Source organism: Saimiri boliviensis, chromosome 4 (genome assembly GCF_048565385.1).
Source record: "Saimiri boliviensis isolate mSaiBol1 chromosome 4, mSaiBol1.pri, whole genome shotgun sequence".
Taxonomy (NCBI): Eukaryota; Metazoa; Chordata; class Mammalia; order Primates; family Cebidae; genus Saimiri; species Saimiri boliviensis.
The window spans coordinates 113,800,628-113,826,732 of NC_133452.1; the positions used below are offsets into that span (position 1 = coordinate 113,800,628).

Consider the following 26,105-nt stretch of genomic DNA (forward strand, 5'->3'; position numbering starts at 1 on the left):
CCCTTTCCTAAGGCACGGACCGCAGCCCCCAACCTCCCACAATGGACTGCTGTCAGCAGCAGCACAATCTGGTTTGCAGAATAGACTAATCAGAGTTCCGGTCCGCCTGATTCTTGCGAGACACTAATCGAGTCTAAAACCACAGAAGGCAGGATTCTCACTAGCTTTGAGGGAGCGAATGAGGTTCCCCACTTCAGACCCGAGGAGGCGGGAAGGAAGCAGCCTGGGTCCTACACAAGTTCCACAGAACCCACGCTCCTCACCGATCGTGTCCACGCGGTGCGTGAGGAGCAAGGTCCGAGAGCCGCACCGAGCGGCGGCAGTGGCGGCCTCAGTGCCGGCATGTCCTCCACCAATGACTATCACGTCGAAGTGCGGAGACCGGGGCTCCGCGCTGTCACTTCTCAACCGGAGCAACGGAAACTGCCGCTTGGTGAAGGAAGCCGCGACCCGACCGCCACAGCCTCGGAAGGAGAACATGCTGGGAGAAAATCTGACTTTGAACCTGACAGGAGGGACGGGCAAAAAAAACTTAAGCAACGAGAGAAAATCTGTAGGGCGCAGCCATCTTGCTTTAATGTGACGGCGTAGCACGTCTACGTGCAGCGTCGCCGCTGATTGGCTGTTTGGAGCTACTTTCCCGGTGAGGGAAACAGATGATAGCGCCGAAGGCCAGCTCTGTATTTTCTTTCCTAGTTCTTGCGGGCTATTTGATTTCCTGTAGTTCTGGGTTGGGAACCCCTACTAAAGGTCATCTTTTGTCCTTTTTCAGGCCCTGCAATCCTCATCGCCGGGTAGCCACCTACGATCAATGAATTTGATCAAAGTTTGCCTTCTTAGATCTTTGTAATCTGTAATTTGACACACTGTCACTTTGTCTATAAAAACTAAAGGCTGGAGGCCGGGCTTGGTGGCTCATGCCTGTAATCTCAGCCTTTTGGGAGGCCGAGACGGGCGAATCACGAGGTCAGGAATTCAAGACCAACCTTGCTAACATGGTGAAACCCTGTCTCTACTAAAAATACAAAAATTATCTGGGCATAGTGGTGCGTGCCTGTAATCCCAGCTACTTGGGAGGCTGAGGCAGAACTGCTTGAACTGGGACCTGGGAGGCAGAGGTTGCTGTAAGCCGAGGTCACACCACCGCACTCCAGCCTGGGCTACAGAGTGAGACCCCGTCTCAAAAGCAAACAAACAAAAAACAACAACAAAAAACTAAAAAACAAAAACAAACAAACAAAAAAACCTAAAAACTAAAAGCTGAAAATAAGAACAGATTCAGACGGGGAGTGGTGGCTCACACCTGTAATCCCAGCACTTTGGGAGGCCAGAGAGGGTGGATCAGTAAGTCAGCAGATCGAGACCATCCTGGCCAACATGGTAAAACCCCGTCTCTACTAAAATCACAAAAATTAGCCGGGCATGGTGGCATGCGCCTGTAATCCCAGCTACTCAGGAGTCTGAGGCAGGAGAATCACTGGAACCTGGGAGGCAGAGGTTGCAGTGAGCTGAGATCGCGCCATTGCACTCCAGCCTGGGCAAGAAGAGCGAGACTCTGTCTCAAACAGCAACAACAACAACAAAAATCAAAAGGAGTTCAAATAGATTTGTGAAGGAAATATTCATGATGGCTAAATAGAAGAATCCCTTGGTTGGAGGTTAAATGGCCAGCCTTTTGGAATTCACAGCCTTTCTCAGAGAGGAAAGGTTGACTAATTGAAGGGTAAAACAAGTGTGGCAGTTTTTTTGTTCTAATTATAAAAAGTATCAAATAGATAGGCCAGGCACGGTAACTCATTCCTGTAATCCCAGTACTTTGGGAGGCTGAGGCGGTGAATCACTTGAGGCCAGGAGTTTGAGACCAACCTGGCCAATATGTTGAAAACTTGTCTTTACTAAAAATACAAAATTAACTGGGCATGGTGGTATGCACTTGTCGTCCCAGCCACTCAGGAGGCTGAGGCAGGAGAATCACTTGAACCCGGGAGGCAGAGGTTGCAGTGAGCCCAGATTGTACCATTAGGCAACTGAGTGAGACCCTGTCACAAAAACAAAACAAAACCCCACAAAACAAAACAAAAACTAAACATTATTCATTATTATTTTATTACTATTATTATTTTTCAAAATAGGATCTCACTCTGTTGCCCAGTCTAGAATGCAGTGGTGCTATCATGGCTCACTGCAACCTCTGCCTCCTAGGCTCAAGCAATCCTCCTGCCTCAGCCTCCCCAGTAGCTAGGACCACAGGTACGGGCAGACACTTGGCCTGGCTAATTTGCTATTTTATTTTTGGCAACACAGGGTTGGAGAAGGGGGTGTCTCACTATGTTGCCCAGGCTGGTCTTGAACTCCTGGTCTCAAGCAATCCTCCCAAAGTGCTGGGATGACAGGTGTGAGCCCTGCTTCCAGCCTGTTTTTGATTTTTTTTTTTTTTTTTTTTTTGAGACCGAGTTTCGCTCTTGTTACCCAGGCTGGAGAGCAATGGCACGATCTCGGCTCACCACAACCTCCGCCTCCTGAGTTCAGGCAATTCTCCTGCCTCAGCCTCCTGAGCAGCTGGGATTACAGGCACACGCCACCATGCCCAGCTAATTTTTTGTGTTTTTAGTAGAGACAGGGTTTCACCATGTTGACCAGGATGGTCTCGATCTATTGACCTCGTGATCCACCCGCCTCGGCCTCCCAAAGTGCTGGGATTACAGGCTTGAGCCACCACGCCCGGCGCCTATTTTTTTATTTAAAAATTTTTTTTGCTTTCTGCAACATCATTTACATACATTTTATTTTTTTATTAAAAATTACATCATAGTATATGCATTGTTTTGTAATCTAGTCTTAATGATCATGAACATTTTTCTTTTTTTTTTTTTTTGAGACGGAGTTTCGCTCTTGTTACCCAGGCTGGAGTGCAATGGCGCGATCTCGGCTCACCGCAACCTCCGCCTCCCGGGTTCAGGCAATTCTCCTGCCTCAGCCTCCTGAGTAGCTGGGATTATAGGCACGCGCCACCATGCCCAGCTAATTTTTTGTATTTTTAGTAGAGACGGGGTTTCACCATGTTGACCAGGATGGTCTCGATCTCTCGACCTCGTGATCCACCCGCCTCAGCCTCCCAAAGTGCTGGGATTACAGGCTTGAGCCACCGCGCCCGGTTTTTTTTTTTTTTTTGAGGCGGAGTTTCGCTCTTGTTACCCAGGCTGGAGTGCAATGGCACGATCTAGGCTCACCGCAACCTCCGCCTCCTGGGTTCAGGCAATTCTCCTGCCTCAGCCTCCTGAGTAACTGGGATTACAGACACGTGCCACTATGCCCAGCTAATTTTTAGTATTTTTAGTAGAGACGGGGTTTCACCATGTTGACCAGGATGGTTTCGATCTCTGGACCCCGTGATCCACTCGGCTCGGCCTCCCAAAGTGCTGGGATTACAGGCTTGAGCCACCGCGCCCGGCCAATCATGAACATTTTTCTATCAAAAAAATAATAACTTAAGACATAAGGAAACTCTATATGGAACCTTAGGGATGAGGGAAAATACCCAAAGATTAAATTGGGAAGGCATTCATATCCCAAGTACAGAAGGCCTTCAGAGAGCATGGGCAGTGCAAAGTTGGGGGCTTCCAAAGGGAGCAGCATCTCTGTGCAGACCTCCTGGGTCACAGGCGGGTGCAAAGCTTATACCTCGCAGTGAATGCCGAGAATGAAGTATTTAGACTAACTCTAGCTGAGCAGAGTTAGAGAGCAGCTCTTCTGAGAGAGTCGGCCTTAGCATCCCTCTGCCAAGTATTTATTGAAAGGGCTTGTATTAACTACAAACATCCACTAGATGGCTTTTTGAGGTCAGGTCATGAGACACATAGGACCTTGTACAACACTCAAACCGCATTCTCAACAGGCTGTTTTCAGCGTTATCACATCACACACTCCACTTCCTGTCCTGTTTTCAGGGTACAGGAGTTTCGTTCTAATGCACAAATAACATGCACACAGTGCCTCAGTTTCTTCCATGCCCTGACCTCAAATGCCTTGTACATAAGCTCGAATATGTTGCCGTGCACCCCCCACAGTGGGCTTCACAGAGGGGCTTGCAAAAGGATCAACTTCTTGGTGTGTGATTCTCTGGCCCACAGGTAGCTGTATGCAGGCAAGGTGGTAATTTTAGTTTCTCTGTCTAGAAGGCTGTGGACAGGTTATAGGCAGGTCAAGGTTACAAAGTCACAGAGATCACTTTCTGGGCTTGTGGCTGAGGTAGGCTCTACCAGATGTTCTCATATCCAAGGCTGACTAGAGACAAACATCAGTTATATAGAATAAGATGTAGGCCTGGCATGGTGGCTCACACCTGTAATCCCAGCACTTTGGAAAGCCAAAGTGGGTGTATCACTTGAGGCCAGGAGAACCTCATCTCTACTAAAAATAAAAAAATCAGCCAGGTGTGGTGGCATGTGCCTGTAATCCCAGCTACTCAGGAGGCTGAGGTATGAATTGCGGCAATGAGCTGACATTGCACCACTGCACTCCAGCCTGGGTGGCAGAGTGAGATGCTGTCTTAGAACAAGAAGTTGTAAAGTCAAGTGAACTAGATAAAATATATACCTACTTGGCCGAGCGCGGTGGCTCATGCCTGTGATCCCAGCACTTTGGGAGGCTGAGGAGGGCGGATCACGAGGTCAAGAAATTGAGACCATCCTGGCCAACATGGTGAAACCCCGTCTCTACTAAAAATACAAAAATTAGCTAGGCGTGGTGGCGTGTGTCTGTAGTCCCAGCTACTCGGGAGGCTGAGGCAGGAGAATTGCCTGAACTCAGGAGGTGTAGGTTGCAGTAAGCCAAAATCACACCACCGCACTCCAGCCTGGCACCTCGCAACAGTGAGACTGTCTCAAAAATAATAATAATAATAATATCTCCATGTATCTATATGTACCCACAAACAAATTTCCTGGGGTTTCCTACTAGAAAAAATTCAAGTTCCACATCGAGACTCAACTAAACAGTCATTTTCTCTGTGATTTGGACACTGACTGCCGCAGCAAGGTTGAATAATGACTTCTCCTCCTTCGGTAGGCCAATAGTAGAGGTATTTGATCTGGCCCAGTGGATCACTGCTTGTGTGCTTTTGGTTAAAGAAACCACGAGTGACTTTAGGGGATTTTAGAAACTGATGGAAGAGAGAATTAAACTAGCTGTAGAGTCATTTACAAGATTTCGTGACAAACAGTTGGAGTCTTTGGATAAAACAAACAGAACCATAGAGCAGAAGCCTTCAGAATGTGGTAGTTATCCCTGAACATCCTGGAAGACCATCCAGGTGCGCTTGCAGTTACTTTTTTTTTTCTTTTTTTGTGACGGAGTCTCACTCTATTGCCCAGGATAGAGTGCAGTGACATAATCTTGGCTCACTGCAACCTCTGCCTCAGCCTCCCAAGTAGCTGGGATTACAGGCATGAACCACCATACCTGGCTAATTTTTATATTTTCAATAGAGATGAGGTTTTACCATGTTGGCCAGGCTTGTCTTGAACTCCTGACCTCAGGTGATCTGCCTGCCTGAGGCTCCCAAGTGCTGGGATTATAGGCGTGAGACACCGTGCTTGGCCACCACTTGCAGTTTCAAGGAAACGGATTTCCAAATTTCAACTTCCATTTTGCTCTCCCCTGAAATTGGTCAGCTTGAAACACGTTTGACTATGCAATGGTCCTCTTTCTATTCCTCCTCCTTTTACATTTTACAAGAGAAAATATACCTTTCTGGCACCCTAATTCAAACTACAGCTCCTTGCTCCCAGGTGGTAAAAATATCTTTGAACTTAAGGATATATAAAACGTCAGATTGATCCGTGGAGCCAGAACCTTCTTTCTCACGGGAAGACTGTGGTACCAGTGCGTGTTGGTCGGGTGGTTCATCATGAGTAAGCTCCCGTGGGCCAGCGGCAGCCTGACCACCACTACCCTCGGCAAGGGGCTTTTCCCACGGGAATCCTTATGCCGGAAGACAAAGTCTCTGCAGGCACCGAAGGAGACAGGCGATGGGGCTCCCAGGGGCCAGTTCTCTTTCATCGTCTCGGTGTTCCCCGATGTGGTCACAACCATCTTTATTATACCTGTCGATAAGCACAAAGTTGAAGGTCTGTCCAGTCACCACAGAGACGCGATCCCCGATGCGCTCTAGAACTGGGATCCATGGCTGTGGAGACAGCGTGAGGCCTGAGAATGTGTAGGTCAGCCCAGCGTCGCCATACGTTGCCTGCTTCCTGGGCACACTATTGTCCAGCCTGGACTCCACATGGCGGCTCTTGGACAAAGACACAGGGGAACTGCTAGGCGAGTACAAGGGCGGAAAGAACCAGGAGTACAAGCTGGACTGCTGCCTGAGCCAGCGAGACACACATGTGGTCAGCTGCTCTGAGGACGGGAAGGTGTTCTTCTGGGACCTGGTGGAGGGCGCCCTGGCTCTGGCTCTGCCTGTGGGTCGCGGCGTGGTGCAGTCACTGGCCTACCACCCCACGGAGCCCTGCCTGCTGACCACCATGGGGGGCAGCGTCCACTGCTGGCGGGAGGAGGCCTATGATTTTTTTTTTTCTGAAGCTTACCAGCGATGGACACTTTTTTATGAGCATACACGTCTGAAAGGCTGGATTGTCCACGTCCCATCTTCCTCGGGGTGGTCACGATGACTCACTCCATCACCTTAAGACAGGCGTCCCCAAACTTTTTACACAGGGGGCCAGTTCACTGTCCCTCAAACCGTTGGAGGGCCGCCACATACTGTGCTCCTCTCACCGACCACCAGTGAAAGAGGGGCCCCTTCCTGAAGTGCGGGGGGGGCCGGATAAATGGCCTCAGGGGGCTGCATGCGGCTCGCGGGCTTTAGTTTGGGGACGCTCGCCTTAAGGCCTCAAAGGATGGAGACCCCAAGCTACATGTTGCAAGGAACCTGGAGGAAATCTTTTTGCACCAAGGAGGTCCAAGACATCAAACTCCTTTGCCTTTTGCATCAAAGAAAAATGGATTTTTTTCTCAAGCCGTCTTGGGGGCCGGATAAATGGGAAGATCATTCTGTTCTCAGGCAAAGCACCATCTGCCCCCATTCTGTTAAGCCTAAAATTGCAGGGGTGTTCACATCTAAGAGGACCACAATAGCCCTACATCCAGGGCGCATCCCAATGTCACTACTAAAAATACAAAAATTAGCCAGGCGTGGTGGCAGGTGCCTGTAATTCCAGCTAATCGGGAGGCAGAGGCAGGAGAATTCCTTGAACCCAGGAGGCAGAGGTTGCAGTGAGCCAAGACTGCAACCAGCCTGGGCAACAAGAGTGAAACTCGGTCTCAAAAAAAATAAAAATAAAAAATCTGGAGACAGGCCGGGTGTGGTGGCTCAAGCCTGTAATCCCAGCACTTTGGGAGGCCGAGGCGGGTGGATCACGAGGTCGAGAGATCGAGACCATCCTGGTCAACATGCTGAAACCCCATCTCTACTAAAAATACAAAAAATTAGCTGGGCATGGTGGCTCGTGCCTGTAATCCCAGCTACTCAGGAGGCTGAGGCAGGAGAATTGCCTGAACCCAGGAGGCGGAGGCTGCGGTGAGCCGAGATCGTACCATTGCACTCCAGCCTGGGTAACAAGAGCGAAACTCCGTCTCAAAAAAAAAAAAAAAAAATCTGGAGACATAATTTCGAGGCAACAAATAAAACGTGTTTTTCTTAATCCATTCAACTACTTTCCATTATGGGAAATTAGTCACTAGTTTTTGATTTGACAATCCTCCCTGGTTGGTATTGAGAGCGTTTCTCTTTACACCTGCAGCTTCCAGCCTGCTTTGTCCTCTCTAGAAGGAAAACCACAGGCCACCGCCCTGGCGCCATCCCTGGCTCCGTCCAATCCATAAGGACTTATTTCCTGTCCATTTGCTGAGGTCACAGGAGCGAATCTCATTAATTATTTCTGTGACTGCAGCCCAAGTGTGCTTCTGGCGTGACAAGTGAAAACTGCTTGACCTTTTTTTCTTCTAATTTTGTTTGTAGCAGTTCCAAAAAAAAAAAGCAGTATTCATTTAGCAATGTGATAAAAGGAAGGTGATCTCTACATGACTGGTCTGGCCCCAGGCTTGTACAGCAATCTCCCAAAGCTCGTGGCCTCTTGAGATGGCTTTCAGGGCTGTGTGGCGTAAGTGGACTTGAATGGATGCCTGCCAGACCTCATCAATGACGCTCTTCATCGGAGTGGGCAGATTGAGCGTAGCTGTGAAGGACCCAGTACCACCTGCCAGGAAGATTCATGTGCCAACCAGGGGGTCTGCATGCAACAATGGGAGGGCTTCACCTGTGATTGTTCTATGACCTCTTATTCTGGAAACCAGTGCAATGATCATAAATACAACAACCTTTCATACTGGAACTGTGTCAAGATGTTTGGAGATTTGGAGTCTCTTAAGGGACAATATATAAAAGGATGGTTCGTCTGAAAGATTCATAAGTAATTCTCTCCTCCAGGAACTTGGAAAATAAATGACTAGTGCTCTTACGAGAAGAGCGAAGAGATGTGTCTTGCTTAGTAACACTAAATATTCTCCCACTTGCTTACTTCCCATGTTTTTTATTTAGATTAGAATGGCGACTGAGAAACAATAACAACAGCAGCAAAACCAATTCAGGCAATATTTTTGTAGTAACGGGTTCAGTTCTTTATGAATTAAATCACCTTATCTTATTGAATTTAACTTCAAAAAAAATGCTCATCATCACTGGTCATTAGAGAAATGCAAATCAAAACTACATTGAGATACCATCTCACGCCAGCTAGAATGGCGATCATTAAAAAATCTGGAGATGGCCGGGCGCGGTGGCTCAAGCCTGTAATCCCAGCACTCTGGGAGGCCGAGGCGGGTGGATCACGAGGTCAAGAGATCGAGACCATCCTGGTCAATATGGTGAAACCCCGTCTCTACTAAAAATACAAAAAATTAGCTGGGCATGGTGGCACATGCCTGTAGTCCCAGCTACTCAGGAGGCTGAGGCAGGAGAATTGCCTGAACCCAGGAGACGGAGGTTGTGGTGAGCAGAGATCGCGCCATTGCACTCCAGCCTGGGTAACAAGAGCGAAACTCCGTCTCAAAAAAAAAAAAAAAAAAAAAAAAAAAAAATCTGGAGACAACATGCTGGAGAGGATGTGGAGAAATAGGAACACTTTTATACCATTGGTGGGAGTGTAAATTAATTCAACCATTGTGGAAGACAGTGTGGCGATTCCTCAAAGACCTAGAAATAGAAATTCCATTTGACCCAGCAATCCCATTACTGGGTATATATCCAAAGGATTATAAATCGTTCTACTATAAGGACACATGCACACGAATGTTCATTGCAGCACTGTTTACAATAGCAAAGACCTGGAACCAACCCAAATGCCCATCGATGATAGACTGGACAGGGAAAATGCGGCATATATACACCATGGAATACTATGCAACCATAAAAAACAATGAGTTCGTGTCCTTTGTAGGGACATAGATGAACCTGGAAACCATCATTCTCAGCAAACTGACACAAGAACAGAAAATCAAACACCGCTTGCTCTCACTCATAGGCCAGTATCGAACAATGAGAATACATGGACACAGGGAGGGGAGCATCACACACTGGGGTCTATTGGGGGGAAATAGGGGAGGGGCAGCGAGGGGTGGTGAGTTGAGAGATAGCATGGGGAGAAATTCCAGATATAGGTGATGGGGAGGAAGGCAGCAAATCACACTGCCATGTGTGTACCTATGCAACAATCTTGCATGTTCTTCACATGTACCCCCAAACCTAAAATGCATTTAAAAAAAAGAGCAGCAGCCGGGCGCGGTGGCTCAAGCCTGTAATCCCAGCACTTTGGGAGGCCGAGGCGGGTGGATCACGAGGTCAAGAGATCGAGACCATCCTGGTCAACATTGTGAAACCCCGTCTCTACTAAAAATACAAAAAATTAGCTGGGCATGGTGGCGCGTGCCTGTAATCCCAGCTACTCAGGAGGCTGAGGCAGGAGAATTGCCTGAACCCAGGAGGCGGAGGTTGCGGTGAGCCGAGATCACGCCATTGCACTCCAGCCTGGGTAACGAGCGAAACTCCGTCTCAAAAAAAAAAAATAAATAAAATAAAAAAATAAAAATAAAATAAAATAAAGAGCAAAATTCCATCTCCAAAAAAAGAAAGAAAGAAAAAGTTTCCGTGGCAGGGTACAGTGGGTCATGCCACAGTCCCAACACTTTTGAGGGCAGAGGCAGATCGCTTAAGCCTATTAGTTCAAGACTAGCCTGGCCAACATAGTGAGACCTCCCCATCTATATAAAAAATTAACAACAACAACAAAAAGCTAGGCATGGTGTTGGCACCTGTAGTCCCAGCTATTCCGGATGCTGAGGTGGAAAGATCGCTTAGCCCTGGTAGCGGAGGTTGCAGTGAGCAGAGATTTCCCCACCCTGACTCAAAACAAAATTAAACAAAAACAATTTTTAATTGAAAGGGAAAATTGTCTGTCAATTTTTTCTTTCTTTCTTTTCTTTTCTTTTCTTTTTTTTCTTTTTTTTTTTTTTTTGTTTGTTTGTTTGTGAGGGAGTCTCCTTCTGTTGCCCAGGCTGGAGTGCAGTGGTGTGATCTCGGCTCAGTGCAACCTCTGCCTCCTGGGTTCAAGCAATTATCTGTCTTGGCCTCCTGAGTAGCTGGGACTACAGGCACACACCACCATGCCCAGCTAATTTTTGTATATTTAGAAGAGATGGCCTTTCACCAACTTGGTCAGGCTGGTCTCGAACTCTTGACCTCAGGTGATCCACCCACCTCGGCTTCCCAAAGTGCTGGGATTACAGGTGAGCTACAGTGAGCTACTGCGTCCAGTCTCTGTCAACTTTTTGTTTCATTTTATTTTATTTTTGAGACAGAGCCTCGCTGGAGTGCAGTGGCGCGATCTCAGCTCACTGCAACCTTCGCCTCCTGGGTTCAGGTGATTCTCCAGCCTCAGCCTCTTGAGTAGCTGGAATTACAGGCGTGTCACACCACACCTGGCTAATCTTGGTATTTTTAGTAGAGCCGGAGTTTTGCCTTGTTGGCCAGGCTCATGCGGAACTCCTGACCTCAGGTTATCCACCCACCTCAGCCACCCAGATTGGTGGGATTACAGGTGTGAGCCACCGCGCACGGCCAACTTTTAAAAATTAAAATATTGTATTATTATAGTTGTTGTCATTATTATTATTATTATTACTATTATAAGAGAGACAAGGCCTTGCTGGTTTGTCCATGCTGGTCTCAAACTGCTGAGTTTAAGGGACCTGCCGGCCTCAGCCTACCGTATGCAGAGGTCACAGGCGTGAGTCACAGCGCCCGGCCCTATGTCATCTTCTGAAGGCAGGGGCACGGATTGCCCTGGACAGTGAGAAACTTCCACCACTTTCTAGCTTCAGGAACGGCCTCGGCCAACCCCTTTGTGGCATGGGCGTGGCTCCCAGCGACTTACCAGCCTGGGGTTCCTTCCCGCCAGTAGTGTTTCGTTTCCTACCGCTACTGCTGGCTCTTCCCCTCGCGGCCTTTTCCTGAAATTGATTATTTCGGTGAACAGAAAGCGCCAACCATGCAGCCTCGGCACGGAAAAGCCATGCGGAGAGCTTCTGAGGCCGGAGCCACCGCTCTCGAGGCTTCTGCGCCAAGTGCCAGGGGCGCCCCGACGGACCCAAACGAGTCTTCGGCTGCCCCCGAAGCCGCCCGGCCCAACGCGGGAAAGTTCGGCCCCGCCAGGGAGTCGGGATCCGGGCAGAAGAAGAGCGCCCAGGACGCCCAGGAGAGGCCGCCAGCCCGCGAGCTGGGTGCCCGCCCCAAGAAGGCCCCTCAGCGCGCCGAGGACGCGCGGCTCTCGGACGCAACCAGCGCAGCTGGCGCGATGGTGCGGGAGCGTCCCGCGGCTCTGGAGCCGGCTTTTTCCAGAGCTGGTTCTCGCCGCGCGAGGGGTGCGCGCTGCTTTGCGGAACCCAGACCCCCGCCCGGGCCCTGGGACTTGCCCGGCCCCGGCCTGCCGGTCTCTGGCCCCATGCTCGGCCGAAGGGAGTTGGCGCCGCGGACTTGCAAGCTCCGGGCGGTTTTAGAGAAGTTAAGGCTCAGTCGCGAAGATGTCTCCACCGCGGCCCAAGTGGTGAACAGCGTTGTGGACCACCTGCTGCGCAGACTGCAGCAGTGCGAGTCCGAGTTCAAAGGCGTGGAGCTGCTGCGCACCGGGAGCTACTATGAGCGCGTGAAGGTGAGCTGCGCGGCGCCCGCCCGCCGAACCCCCTCCTCTGCCTCCCCGCAGTCCGCAGTCCCTACCTCCCCCCAGTCGCACCCCTCACTTCCCGTCCGAAGTAACTTAGACTCTTGCATGTGTTTCGGTAGCCTGTTCTAAGTAAAACGACAAACCGTTTGTTTATTCATCTACACATGCAACGAGCAGATAACTAACCGGCACGGATTGCTGGCTAATTTCAAGACACAGCTACAGGGGGAATTCAAGTGTGTGGGTTCATTCATGCAAGCTGACATGTATCGAGTTTCCGTAACAGCGCTGTTTAATAGTGTGGACCTGAGGTCCCAAGTCAGATATTCAGTTGAGTAATTTGAAGTGGTCTGTGAAAAATTCCAAGTAGACATTTTCCTGTGAGGAAGACCTCTTACTCCACAGAAAACATATCTTAAGTTTCTCTCCCCCTCTTCCTCTCCTGCTATTTTGTTTCTCCCCAGTTTCTTATGCAGAAATCATGGGCAGCTTACAGTGTAATGTTAAACAAACAAGAATATTCCCTACAGATACTACTAGCAAGCATGCTTTCGAGATATGCATTCCGTATAATTGTTTCCAAGTGTGTATTACACAGCTCTATTTGTTTGTGGGTGATTGAGTCACTGAAGTAATAATTCCTGTGAAAATTGAGTTTGGAAGCAGGTTTCTGACTGGAGCGTGTTTCCTGCCCAGCAGCAGATTTCCTCCCTCCCTCCAGCTCCCTTTTTTTTCTCTCTCGCCCTCTTTCCCTCCCTCCCTCCGTCTTTCTCTTTCTCGCTCTCTCCCTTTCTCTCTCTCTCTCTCACTCACTCACTCTTTTTGCCCAGGCTGCAGTACAATGGCGGGATCTCGAGTTCATTACAACCTCCGCCTCCTGGGTCCAAGCAATTCTCCGTCAGCATCCAAAGTAGGTGGGATTACAAGCGCCTGTTAGCACGGGCAGCTAATTTCTGTATTTTTAGTAGAGACAGGGTTTCGCCATGTTGGCCAAGCTGGTCTTGAACTCTGACCTCAGGTGATCCACCCCACTTGGCCTCCCCAAGTGCGGGAATTACAGGCGTGAGCCACCCTGCCAGGCCCAGACTGTGTCTTCAGCATGATTCTTTTAATTAACTAATTTATTTTTTAGCATCAGATATGTCTTTGATTGAGCATGATTCTTATTACGCATCAATTCCGTTTGATTCCTGTGTATGGAGAGTCCAAAGGAAAAAGAAAGTTACCTGAGCGGCGGGTCTGGCTGGCGGCAGCGGCGGGAGGGAGCTGAGAGACGGGAGTGCACTTGCGGAAAAGCCGCAGGGCCAGCGTGGTGGCTGGAGACACGCCCGCCTCCACCAGAGACTCAGGCCCTCGCTCGACTCTCTCCGCCTTCCTCGTCCGCTCAGCTCCGGGCCCGGGCTAGGAGGCCGGTTTGCGGGGTTGAGTGGCCCGAGCTGAGGGCGCGGAGACCTGAGGGCGGCTGCGACGACGACGACCTCGTGGACATCGGTGGTAACTACGGCCTCAGCAGGCGGGAAAGATGAAAGGTAGCCGCACTGAGCTGGGAGATGTGACACCGCACAATATTAAACGGTTGAAAAGATTGAATCAGGTCATCTTTCCAGTCAACTACAATGACAAGTTCTGCAAGGATGTGCTGTAGGTAGCACAACCTGTCTGTTTCAGTGATACTGCTTTAGGTGCGGTATGCTGTAGAGTAGATCATTCACAGAATCAGAAGAGACTTTACATCATGACACTAGGATGTCTGGCACCTTACCAAAGACTAGGAATAGGAACTAAACTCTGCCTCCTGGCTCCAAACAACTCTCCCTCAGCCTCCGAAGCAGCCACCTGTCAGCACGCCGGGGCGGGGGCTAATTTTTGTATTATTATTATTATTAATTATTATTATTATTTTTTGGGACGGAGTTTCGCTCTTGTTACCCAGGCTGGAGTGCAATGGCGCGATCTCGGCTCACCGCAACCTCCGCCTCCTGCGTTCAGGCAATTCTCCTGCCTCAGCCTCCTGAGTAGCTGGGATTACAGGCACGTGCCACCATGCCCAGCTAATATTTTTTTGTATTTTTAGTAGAGACGGGGTTTCACCATGTTGACCAGCATGGTCTCGATCTCTTGACCTTGTGATCCACCCGCCTCAGCCTCCCAAAGTGCTAGGATTACAGGCTTGAGCCACCGCGCCCGGCCCTATTATTATTTTTTTAAGATGGGGTTTCACCACGATGGCCAGGCTGGTCTTGAACTCCTTACCCCGGGTGATCCACCTACCTCGGCCTCCCAAAGTGCTAGGATTACAGGTGTTAGCCACCGCGCCCAGCAATTTTTGTATTTTTAGTAGAGATGGGGTTTCACCATGTTGGCCAGGCTGGTCTTGAACTCTGACCTCAGGTGATCAAGGATACCTCCTTGGCCTCCCCAAGTGCTGGAATTACAAAGAAGAACTACTGTGAGGATAGAGCCCGAAGATGCCTATGTGCTGCAGAAAAACCTCAAAGTCCCTTCTGGTCAGAATGCAGATGTGCAAAAGACAGACAACTGAACAAATTACAAATGAACTTTTTGCACTCACTTGTCATCAAATAAAAGAGAGGCCCACTGATTCCCACATTTTCTTTTAAACCTTTTCTCCCTCCTTGTTCTTTTTTTTTTTTTTTTTTTTGAGACGGAGTTTCGCTCTTGTTGCCCAGGCTGGAGTGCAATGACGCGATCTCGGCTCACCGCAACCTCCGCCTCCTGGGTTCAGGCAATTCTCCTGCCTCAGCCTCCTGAGTAGCTGGGATTACAGGCGTGCACCACCATGCCCAGCTAACTTTTTGTATTTTTAGTAGAGACGGGGTTTCACCATATTGACCAGGATGGTCTTGATCTCTCGACCTCGTGATCCACCTGCCTCGGCCTCCCAAAGTGCTGGGATTACAGGCTTGAGCCACCGCGCCCGGCCTGTAATTTCAATTTTAATGTCCTGCTTTCACATTGAAGGGCAGAGCCCACAAAATATTGTATATTTCAAAACACAAAAAGCAACAGCAGCAATATCTTATTCTCTAATCCATAGACAAATTGAGTGTTTGTGGTCCTTTGGGTTTTTAAAGACTTTGTGGGATACTAATCCCGAGGCATTGCCTTCACTCCACCCAGTACTTCTGAGCACTCTCTCGGCAGTTGGAACATGGTTATCCTTGTAAGAAATACTAAGCTTCTTTTGATTATTAAGCAATTATTTCTTCTCTTCTTGCTGGTGGGCGGGGCAGTTTGGTTTAGGTAGTGTTATACTTTTGTCTAAGTATTTGAGTTAAACTGCTTTTTTTCTAATAAGTGGGCTGGTTGTTAGCAGGTTTGTTTTTCCTGCTGTTGATTGTTACTAGTGGCATTAACTTTCAGAATATGGGCTGGTGGCGGGGCGCGGTGGCTCAAGCCTGTAATCCCAGCACTTTGGGAGGCCGAGGCAGGTGGATCACGAGGTCAAGAGATCGAGACCATCCTGGTCAACACAGTGAAACCCCGTCTCTACTAAAAACACAAAAAATTAGCTGGGCATGGTGGCGCGTGCCTGTAATCCCAGCTACTCAGGAGGCTGAGGCAGGAGAATTGCCTGAACCCGGGAGGCAGAGGTTGCGATGAGCCGAGATCGCGCCATTGCACTCCAGCCTGGGTAACAAGACCGAAATTCCGTCTCAAAAAAAAAAAGAATATGGGCTGATGAGGTTAATTTTTTTAAATATCCCAGCTAGAGATATGGCCTTTGACCTAAAGAGGTTTGCTGTAATTTAGTATTTTCCCCTGTTCCTTTTTATTCAGTAAACCCCAAAATAGTCTAACCTTAAAAATTGAGTTGATGTCCTTATAGGTCACTACCCCTAAATAAACCTGAAGCAGGTGTTTTCTCTTGAACATATGTATTTAAAAATACCTAAAAGGAAGCTTAGATGGACTGTGACATAATAAATGCAATTAATGTCACCCAGTGCCAGCTGTTAAAAGTGTGACCACTGAGCATTTGACTTTACAGGAAAAAAAAATCTAGACAGTATTTTTGAGAATAACATAGCTGTGCTATTGCATATCTGTTGGAGAACATCCCAGATTTGCTTACACTCTGCTGCCTGTGATACTGAGTTTAAGGATTTGGGGCAGGGATAATTGTTAAACATATTGCTTCAGCCGGGCGCGGTGGCTCAAGCCTGTAATCCCAGCACTTTGGGAGGCTGAGGCGGGTGGATCACGAGGTCAGGAGATCGAGACTATCCTGGTCAGCATGGTGAAACCCCGTCTCTACTAAAAATACAAAACATTAGCTGGGCATGGTGGCGCATGCCGGTAATCCCAGCTACGCAGGAGGCTGAGGCAGGAGAATTGCCTGAACCCAGGAGGCGGAGGTTGTGGTGAGCGGAGATTGCGCCATTGCACTCCAGCCAGGGTAACAAGAGCGAAACTCCATCTCAAAAAAAAAAAAAAAAAAAAAAAAACATATTGCTTCTATTCTTGGAAAAGCAAAAGTGTAAAACGTTAATAATACAAATGTCACTGTGACCTCCTCCACTGAGAGGATTAGTTTATGCCAGATCATTTCCTGGCACATAGGGAGTGGCTTTGACAGGTTAATAACTTTGTAAGATGGGAGACATCTAAAATATTTATGTTTTCCTCTTGTAGTCCCATCTCCAGTAGTTAGACATTTTCTCAGACTTTAAAATCATGCACAGGGCTTGAGCTTTCTGTCATTTGACTTTAAAAGGAAGTTTCATTCATAGTATATATCTTCTTATGTAAAATTTTGGCGTAAAAGTCTCATCTCCAAATTTTTTTTTTTTTTTTTTTTTTTTTTTTTTGACAGAGTTTTGCTCCTGTTGCCCAGGCTGGAGTGCAATGGCGCGATCTCAGCTCACCGCAACCTCCGCCTCCTGGGTTCAGGCAATTCTCCTGCCTCAGCCTCCTGAGTAGCTGGGATTATAGGCAAGCGCCACCATGCCCAGCTAATTTTTTGTATTTTTTAGTAGAGACAGGGTTTCACCGTGTTGACCAGGATGGTCTCAATCTCTTGACCTCGTGATCCACCCGCCTCGGCCTCCCAAAGTGCTGGGATTACAGGCTTGAGCCACCGCGCCCGGCCTATCCAAATATGTTAAATGACAAAATTCTTTTATAAAATGTTACGCATACTTTATAACCTTAAGTTTTTGAGAATGTGAAAGTACAAAGTGCAGTAGACTTCAATAGTCTTAAGTGCCAAGAATAATACAGAAAAAGAAGACAGTTGATGAATGAGTTTATAGGGTTCTAATCTTAAGATGGTAAAAATGCAGAACTCGCTGGTTTTGGGGGGTTGTTCATTCTTAATCCATATCTAAGCTTGGAAGAAAAGTTTAGCATTAAGCACCTTGTCTTCATGGATAAGCTTCATCTTGCTCTTGCCAAGAGAAGAGTGCTTGAGTTACAGAAGGTGTAATTAGTTTGAAGAATACAGCAGCCTTTTCGTAAACTTCCCAGATATAAAAATGGACTTTGATACATAAATGGTTTTCTGAGGCGACACTGCCTCTATTTCTATAACTATTTCACCTGTACTATCTAATCAGTCCTATGAATGTGTCCCTAAATGTGGTTATTGAAAACCAAATAGCTGCCTCATGACACGTACATGTTGTTTAAGAAGGAAAAAATATTAAATTTTGAATTGAGTGTGTAGGCTCCCTGTCAATATATAGTTTCTTTTTCCACACTAGTCAGTGGCTTAACCTAAACTGTAAATGTTTGTAAAAGGTTAATTGTCCTACATCAAACTTATATTAAATAATTTCATCCACTTATGGATGAGGAGGATAAGAATGTGAAAGAGGTAAAAAGCTGGGTACAACTTCATATGCCTATGAGTCAGTAAAGATTGAACTAATGTCCCATGTTAAGCTGGTTATTTTGATATATGATAATTATCTTTGAGGTAGAACAATTCTGTTAACTCGAAAATCATAGGATATATCCATCATATTTTTCATTACAAATAGTTTTTACTGTGGGGCAAATAGGTTAAAATTACACTTTATGGTAGTTGCATTTAGGTTTTAAAGCAAAGAATCTGTAGAGAAATCTATGCATACATATATAGTTTGTCCAGGTTAATTTTCATTTGGGGGAAGTTCTGAAATATCTCTAAAGCAGTTTCCTCATCAATTGAAAAGTCCTCCAAAAAGAGAACTATTGGGAAACCATGGTGTGTGGTGGTGGAAAAGAAAAGCTCCCTCAGTTTTTTGGAGGGAATAACTTAAAAAAAAGAACAACAACAACAAAAATGGCTAAGTTTACTTGGTGCAGTTAAGAATTAAACTTGTTAGGAAGAAGCCGGAAGTCCCGTGGGCTCCAGACGTTGTGATAGTGGAGAGTGGGTAGGAGTCGGTGCTGTGACAAGCCTGACGCCCACGTCTGCCGCATCCCTCCGCGGGCTACCAACCGTGGCTACAGGGCCGCGGAGTGGCAGCTGGACCAGCCGTCATGGAGTGGCCGGCTGAGGATCACTGCAAAGGGGTAGATGGCCTACATCAACCTGGAGGACAGGTCCTCAGGGGAGCTCTTTGCTGGGGCCCCCGTAGATCAGTTTCCTGGCACAGCTGTGGAGAGCGTGATGGATCCCAGCAGGTACTTCGTGATCCGCATTGAAGATGGAGACGGGCGACAGGCGTTTATTGGAATTGGCCTCGGGGACCGAGGTGAAGCCTTTGACTTTAATGTTGCATTGCAGGATCATTTCAACTGGGTGAAACAGCAGTGTGAATTTGCAAAACAAGCCCAGAACCCAGACCAAGGCGTCAAATTGGACCTGGGCTTCAAGGAGGGCCAGACCATCAGGCTCAACATCGCAAACATGAAGAAGTGGGAAGGAGCGGCCGGGAATCCCCGAGCCCGGCCTGCCAGCACAGGAGGGTTGGGCTTCCTTTTCCCTCCCCCAGGGGGCAAAACCTTCACCCTCATCCCTTCCCCCCCGGGGAACAGTTGTCGGTGGGGAGAATCCCTCATCCAACCAGCAGTTGCTCCCAGTTCAGGAGGTGCTTCTGTACCCTGGCCACAGCCCAAGCCTGCCAGCGCTGCCAGCGCTGACATCTGGGGAGACTTTACCAAATCTACAGGATCAGCTCCCACCCAGACCCATCCAGGCTGGGTCCAGTTCTGACCTGAGCACAATTTTCCCTCATGTGAGTTCTGGGAAGGAGCTCCCTCATTTGGGCCAAAGGAAGGAGATCAAAGCATATCTCCACTGGCCTGTGTTTGGAGGATGAATCTCTCCTCTCTCCTTGCCTGGCTCTGTTAACAAACTGGGCATGTTTGGCAGTAAACTGGCATCATGTCACACTGTTTCCTGGGATTCAAGTACGCAACCAGTACACAGGAGAAGAAAAGCTCCAGGATCCCTGTCCCCGTCTGTCTTCCTGTCTGTCCTCTTGACAAGAGAGAGACTCTGAGACTTCTTCTATCGCAATGATGGATATTAAACATAAGCCCCCAAAGCAAAAGAATGGGTTGAGTTTGCTGCTTGGATTCAGATCAGCCCTTCCCAGAGTCTGCAGGTGTCATGTAATCACTGTTCAGCTGGGGGCCTTCTTTACCCACACTGGCTATAGCCCGTTCAGTCCATGTGCCCTCCAGAGGAGGGGTTCCTTCCTGATTTTCAGCTGATTTAGAGGCTATAGCTTGAGCTTACAATCAGGACGAAAATTGGAAGGATTAAGCAGCTTTTAAAAATGTTTAAATGTTTTGCTTTGCTAATGTGCTGACCCGAACTAACTCATCTTTGCAAAAAGAACTGCTCCTTCAGTGTGGTCTCTGAAGGCATTCCTCACTGTCTTCAGGCAGCAGTGTTCATCTTAGGCCAGTTGTCTGGTTTCCATGTATTCTAGGCCAGTCAGGCAACATAGAGCCAAGGGGGGTGCTGGAAGCTGGATGGAACAGTGTTGGGGCAGGAAGGTGGGAGCTGTCAGCATGAAGCTGTGGGAGCCAGCACTCCTATCAACTGGTGGCCCTCTGGGCTCACCGATTCACATCACAGCTCCTGGCAGACTTGGGTTTCTCTCTGGTGGTTTCCAAAGTTCTTTATCTGCAAACAACTTCTTTCTTTTCTCCTTCATGAACTGTGAATGACTAGCAGAAGGAGCTCAGTAAACTAGAAGTACAGGGTTGCTTGGATTACTGGCCTGTAAGAAATCTGAATGCACCTCTGAAATTCCTTTTATCAACTTACCTCTCAGTTGAAAGATTTCTTTTTTGAAGGGTCAAGACCATGAACTGAAAAAAGTGTTGGCCTTTTTGTGGGACTAGATTTTTAAGATAAAATAAATATTTTACTTCTGTCAAAAAAAAAAATTAAACTTGTCAATTTTAACATTGCTGTTACATCTGAAATAATCAAGTGAGTCTCCTGCTTCAGCCTCCTGAGTACTGGGATTATATGTTATTCTGGTTTAAAAAAAAATAAGAAGAATGTTCTAGTTAGAATTAGAGAACAAAACATTCAGAAAACAGCTAAGTGCTGGGATTATAGCTGTGAGCCACCGCGCCTGGCCTCTTCTCCCATATTGATGTCCCTAGTAAAGTAAGAAAAGCCTATTGTAGAAAATATTGCTTCTGTTTTATTTACTGTTATTTTGATGTGGAGGTTACAGTGAGCCAAGATTACATCACTGCATTCCATCCTGGGTGACAGAGCAAGACTTCATCTCAAAAAAAGTTTTAGATGAAACAAATTTCACTGAATTTCTTTTTATTGACATAATTTTTAAAAACAAAGTGGTACTCGGCTGGGCGTGGTGGCTCATGCTTGTAATCCAAGCACTTTGGAGGCCAAGGCAGGCAGATCACCTGAGGCCAGGAGTTCAAGACCAGCCTGATCAACATGGTGAAACCCCATCTTTTTTTTATATATAAAAAAAAGGAAAACAAAGTAGTACTGAATGGAGGCTGTTTTCTGAATGTTTTGTTCTCTAATTCCAACTAGTAACATTCTTTTTATTATTATTTTTTTTAACCAGAGCAACACCTTCTGCCTCCCAGGTTCAAGCGATTCTCCTAGCTGATGCAGCCATAAGATGAGAAAAAAAGAGATAAAATTGTTATGTGTAGATGACTTGATTAGTTTTATATATAAACTTCTGGAAATAATTAGTAAATTAATAATTTGATATTAGTAAAAATATAAAAACCAGGTGCATTGTTGCATTCTGATAGTCCCAGCTATTTGGGAGGCTGAGGTGTGAGAATCACTTCAGACCAGAATCACTTCAGGAGTTTGAGGCTGCAGTGTACTATGATCTATCTGTGAATAGCCACTGTACTCCAACCTGGAGACCCCATCTCTAAAAAAGAAAACTTGAAAATTTTGGCCAGGCACAGTGGCTCACACCTGTAATTCCCACACTTTGGGAAGCGGGCAGATCACTTGAGGTCAGGAATGTGAGACCAGCCTGACCAACATTGTGAAACCCTGTTTCTACTAAGCATACAGAAATTAGCTGGGCGTGGTAGTACACGCCTCTAATCCTAGCTACTCGAGAGGCTGAGGCAGGAGCATTTCTTTTTTTTTTTTTTTGAGACGGAATTTTGCTCTTGTTACCCAGTCTGGAGTGCAATGGCGCGATCTCAGCTCACCGCAACCTCCGCCTCCTGGGTTCAGGCAATTCTCCTGCCTCAGCCTCCTGAGTAGCTGGGATTACAGGCACGCACCACCATGCCCAGCTAATTTTTTGTATTTTTAGTAGAGACGGGGTTTCACCATGTTGACCAGGTTGGTCTCGATCTCTCGACCTTGTGATCCACCCGCCTCAGCCTCCCAAAGTGCTGGGATTACAGGCTTGAGCCACCGCGCCCGGCTAAGGAGCATTTCTTGAATCCAGGAGGCAGAGGTTGCAATGAGCTGAGATTGTTCCATTACACTCCAGCCTCAGTGACAAGAGCAAAACTCTGTCTCAGAAAAAAAAAAAAAATTGAAAACTTGAAAAACAATTTAAAAATCAAATATTCAAGAATGAATCTCACTAAAGATATTCAAAACTTAAAAACATAACTGGGCTGGGCATGGTGGCTCACGCCTATAATCCCAGCACTTTGGGAGGCCCAGGAGGGTGGATGACGAGGACAAGGGATCGAGACCATCTTGGTCAACATGGTGAAACCCCGTCTCTACTAAAAATACAAAAATTAGCTGGGCATGGTGGTGTACATAATCTGAGTACATGTACTGAGTGCCTGTAGTCCCAGCTACTCGGGAGGCTGAGGCAGGAGAATTGCTTGAACCCAGGAGGCGGAGGTTGCAGTGAGCCGAGATTGCGCCATTGCACTCCAGCCTGGGTAACAAGAGCGAAACTCTGTCTCAAAAAAAAAAAAAAAAAAAAAAAAAAAAAAAACATAACTGAGTAAATTTGAAGAGGAATTAAGTAATTGACACCTATGTCATGTTCATTTTTTCTTAAATTGATCTAGATGTAATATGATCTTAGTCTTGGGAGGCCGAGATGGGTGGATCACGAGGTCAAGAGATCGAGACCATCCTGGTCAACATGGTGAAACCCCGTCTCTACTAAAAATACAAAAAATTAGCTGGGCATGGTAGCGCGTGCCTGTAATCCTAGCTACTCAGGAGGCTGAGGCAGGAGAATCGCCTGAACCTAGGAGGCGGAGGTTGCGGTGAGCCAAGATCGCGCCATTGCACTCCAGCCTGGGTAACAAGAGCGAAAATCCGTCTCAAAAAAAAAAATATATATATATGATCTTAGTCTAAATCCCATCAGTTTTTTTTTTTTAGTTAAACTGACAAACTGATTAAAAGATTTTTTTTTTTTTTTTTTTTTTGAGACAGTTTTACTCTTGCCCAGGCTGGAGTGAAGTGGTGTGATCTTGGCTCACTGCAACCTCCGTCTCCCAGGTTCAAGTGATTCTCCTGCCTCAGCCTCCCGAGTGGCTAGAATTACAGATGCCTGCCACAACACCTGGCTAATTTTTGTATTTTTATTAGAGACAGGGTTTCACCATTTTGGCCAGGCTGGTCTTGAACTCCTAACCTCAGGTGAGCTGCCCACCTCAGCCTCCAAAAGTGCTGGGATTACAGGTGTGAGCCATTGCTCCTGGCCTGATTAAAAGATTTATATGGAAGTGCAATGGACCTAAAATAGTCAAGGAAATTGTAAAGGAAAAAATGTTTGGAAGATTTACTCTACCAAAGAGCAAGACTTATCATAAAGTTAGCCTAATTAAGCAGGTGTTATTGACGCAGTGATAGAAAAATAGGCCGTTTGAACAGAAAGTTCAGAAAGAATCCTGCACGTATAATTTAATATAGTATGCAAAATATTCAGCAGTGTAATTCATGGAAGAAAGGATGATTTTTTTTTTTCAATGAATGGTGCTGAGTCAATTGGATATCTGTATAGGAAAAACATGAACCTTGATTCCCTATCACGTCATACACAAAAATTAATTATAGATGTGAGCCACTGCACCTGGCCTAAGATCATTTTTAGTTATAAAAATAATGCTTGAGGCCAGGCGCGGTGGCTCACGCCTGTAATCCCAGCACTTTGGGAGGTTGAGGTGGGCGGATCACGAGGTCAAGAGATCGAGACCATCCTGGTCAACATGGTGAAACCCCGTCTCTACTAAAAATACAAAAAATCAGCTGGGCATGGTGGTGCGTGCCTGTAATCCCAGCTACTCAGGAGGCTGAGGTAGGAGAATTGCCTGAACCCAGGAGGCAGAGGTTGCAGTGAGCCGAGATCACGCCATTGCACTCCAGCCTGGGTAACAAGAGCGAAACTCCATCTCAAAATAATAATAATAATAATAATAATAATAATAATAATAATAATGCTTGGTCATTGTAAAAATATTAATTGAGTGTAGAACCTACAAAATGAAACCAATAATACTCTTCCACCTCCTGCCAGCTCCAGTAGTCCCACTCCCAGAGGGTATATATATTGACATTATGCATCTTGCTTTTTAAAGTAAAGTTTTAAGTGAAAATTGAAAAAAATGTCCAGGCACGGTGGCTTACGCCTGTAAACCCAGCACTTTGGGAGGCTGAGGCAGGTGGATCACTTGAGGTCGGGAGTTTGAGACCAGCCTGACTAACGTGGAGAAACCCTGTCTCTACTAAAAATACAAAAAAATTGGCCAGGCATGGTGGCACTTGCCTGTAATCCCAGCTACTCAGGAGGCTGAATCAGGAGAACCCTGGAAGTGGAGGTTGCAGTGAGCCAAGATCGTGCCGTTGCACTCCAGCCTGGGCAACAAGAGTGAAACTCTATCTTAAAATAAATGAATGAATGAATGAATGAATGAATAGAAAAATCCCTTTAAACAAACAAAAAAGTTCCAGTCACTTGGAAAATATTCATAAGCAAACATTTCAGTGCTATTTTTTGTACTGTTTCTTAGATTTCTGCACCTAATGAATTTGATGTCATGTTTAAACTGGAAATCCCCAGAATTCAACTAGAAGAATATGCCAACACTGGTGCATATTACTTTGTGAAATTCAAAAGAAATCCGAAAGAAAATCCTCTGAGACAATTTTTAGAAGATGAAATATTATCAGCTTCTAAGATGCTGTCTAAGTTTAGGAAAATAATTAAGGAAGAAATTAAAAACATGCAAGGTAAGATTTTTGCCTTTTGATTCTTTTTTTTTTTTTTTGAAATGGAGTTTTCCATTACCCAGGCTGGAGTGCAATGGCGCGATCTGTCTCACTGCAACCTCTGCCTCCCAGGTTCAAGCAATTCTTCTGTGTCAGCCTCCAGAGTAGCTGGGATTACTGGCATGTGCCACCATGCTCAGCTATTTTGTATTTTCAGTAGAGAGAGTTTCACCATGTTGGCCAGGCTGGTCTTAAACTCCTCACCTCAGGTGATCTGCCTGGCTCAACCTTCCAAAGTACTGGAATTACAGGTGTGAGCCACTGTGCCCAGCCTGCCTTTTGACTCTTAAAAGTTTAATCATACCTACTAATTGCCAATGTACACTCCTCTCCTGATGTTTCTTGACCTCTCTGAAGAAGAAAAAAAAAAAAAAACTGCAGTAGAGAAGCCAAGAAATATCAGGAGAGGAGTATACATTGGCACTTAGTAGGTATGACTGTTCTGTCTAGAAACACCACTCTGCTTTTCACTTAGTCTGCTGCTTGTGCCACTGGGTATACGTGCCTGCATAAAATTGATGGGATCCTCTTTAAAGCTCGTACTCCAATAGTGTAATAATATACAAACACAAATTGCAGTGAGTGCTCTGAAGAGAGTAAACTGGGAAAAGTGACAGCAATTGGGGTAGAATGGGGTAGTGGAGCCAAGCCCTGAGGCAGGAAAAGGAGCTTGGCAAGATCTAGGAACAAAAAGAGACTTTTGCAGAAAAGGCGAAGTGACATGAAATGAAGCTGAAGAGGCAGTCAGGGACCAGATTCTGTACTGACTTGTAGACCCTGAAAAGGAGTTTAGATTAGATTTGATTTGATTTTTGAGACACAGTCTTGCTCTGATGCCCAGGCTGGAGTGCAGTGGCATGATCTCAGCTCACTGCAGCCTCCACCTCCCAGGTTCAAGGGATTCTGCTGCTTCAGCCTCCTGAGTAGCTAGGATTACAGGCGCCCACTACCACACCCAGCTAATTTTTGTATTTTTAGTAGAAACGGGGTTTTACCATTTTGGCCAGGCTGGTCTTGAACTCCTGACCTCGTGATACACCCACCTTGGCTTCTCAGTGTGCTGGGATTACAGGCGTGAGCCACCGAGCCTGGCCAAATTTTATTATCTGATCATTGAGAAGCCAAGTTTTCATCAGAGAATAATGCTT

The 26,105-nt window shown here is 46.7% G+C and overlaps 2 protein-coding genes and 2 pseudogenes across 5 annotated transcripts in view; 2 read left to right on the forward strand and 2 right to left on the reverse strand.

Moving 5' to 3' along the window:
• MTO1 (mitochondrial tRNA translation optimization 1) overlaps positions 1-582 on the reverse strand; it is a 38,685-nt gene extending 38,103 nt beyond the window's left edge. Inside the window, exon 1 of the mRNA XM_039467296.2 lies at positions 264-582. Coding sequence (XP_039323230.1) covers positions 264-480 — 217 coding nt within the window. The 5' untranslated portion in view covers positions 481-582. The remainder of the gene's footprint in view (positions 1-263) is intronic.
• A 5,187-nt stretch (positions 583-5,769) lies between these two features.
• On the reverse strand, positions 5,770-8,220 carry LOC101043739 (DNA oxidative demethylase ALKBH2 pseudogene; annotated as a pseudogene).
• A 3,306-nt stretch (positions 8,221-11,526) lies between these two features.
• CGAS (cyclic GMP-AMP synthase) overlaps positions 11,527-26,105 on the forward strand; it is a 39,573-nt gene continuing 24,994 nt past the window's right edge. For 2 of the 4 annotated variants that reach the window (XM_010337085.3, XM_074398049.1), the window contains exons 1-2: positions 11,527-12,269; positions 24,699-24,918. In XM_010337085.3, the coding sequence (XP_010335387.1) occupies positions 11,610-12,269; positions 24,699-24,918 (880 nt within the window). In that variant the 5' untranslated portion in view covers positions 11,527-11,609. The remainder of the gene's footprint in view (positions 12,270-24,698; positions 24,919-26,105) is intronic. The other 2 variants (XM_074398050.1, XM_074398048.1) reach the window with 1 other exon arrangement.
• Positions 17,360-21,977, forward strand: LOC141584322 (adaptin ear-binding coat-associated protein 2 pseudogene; annotated as a pseudogene).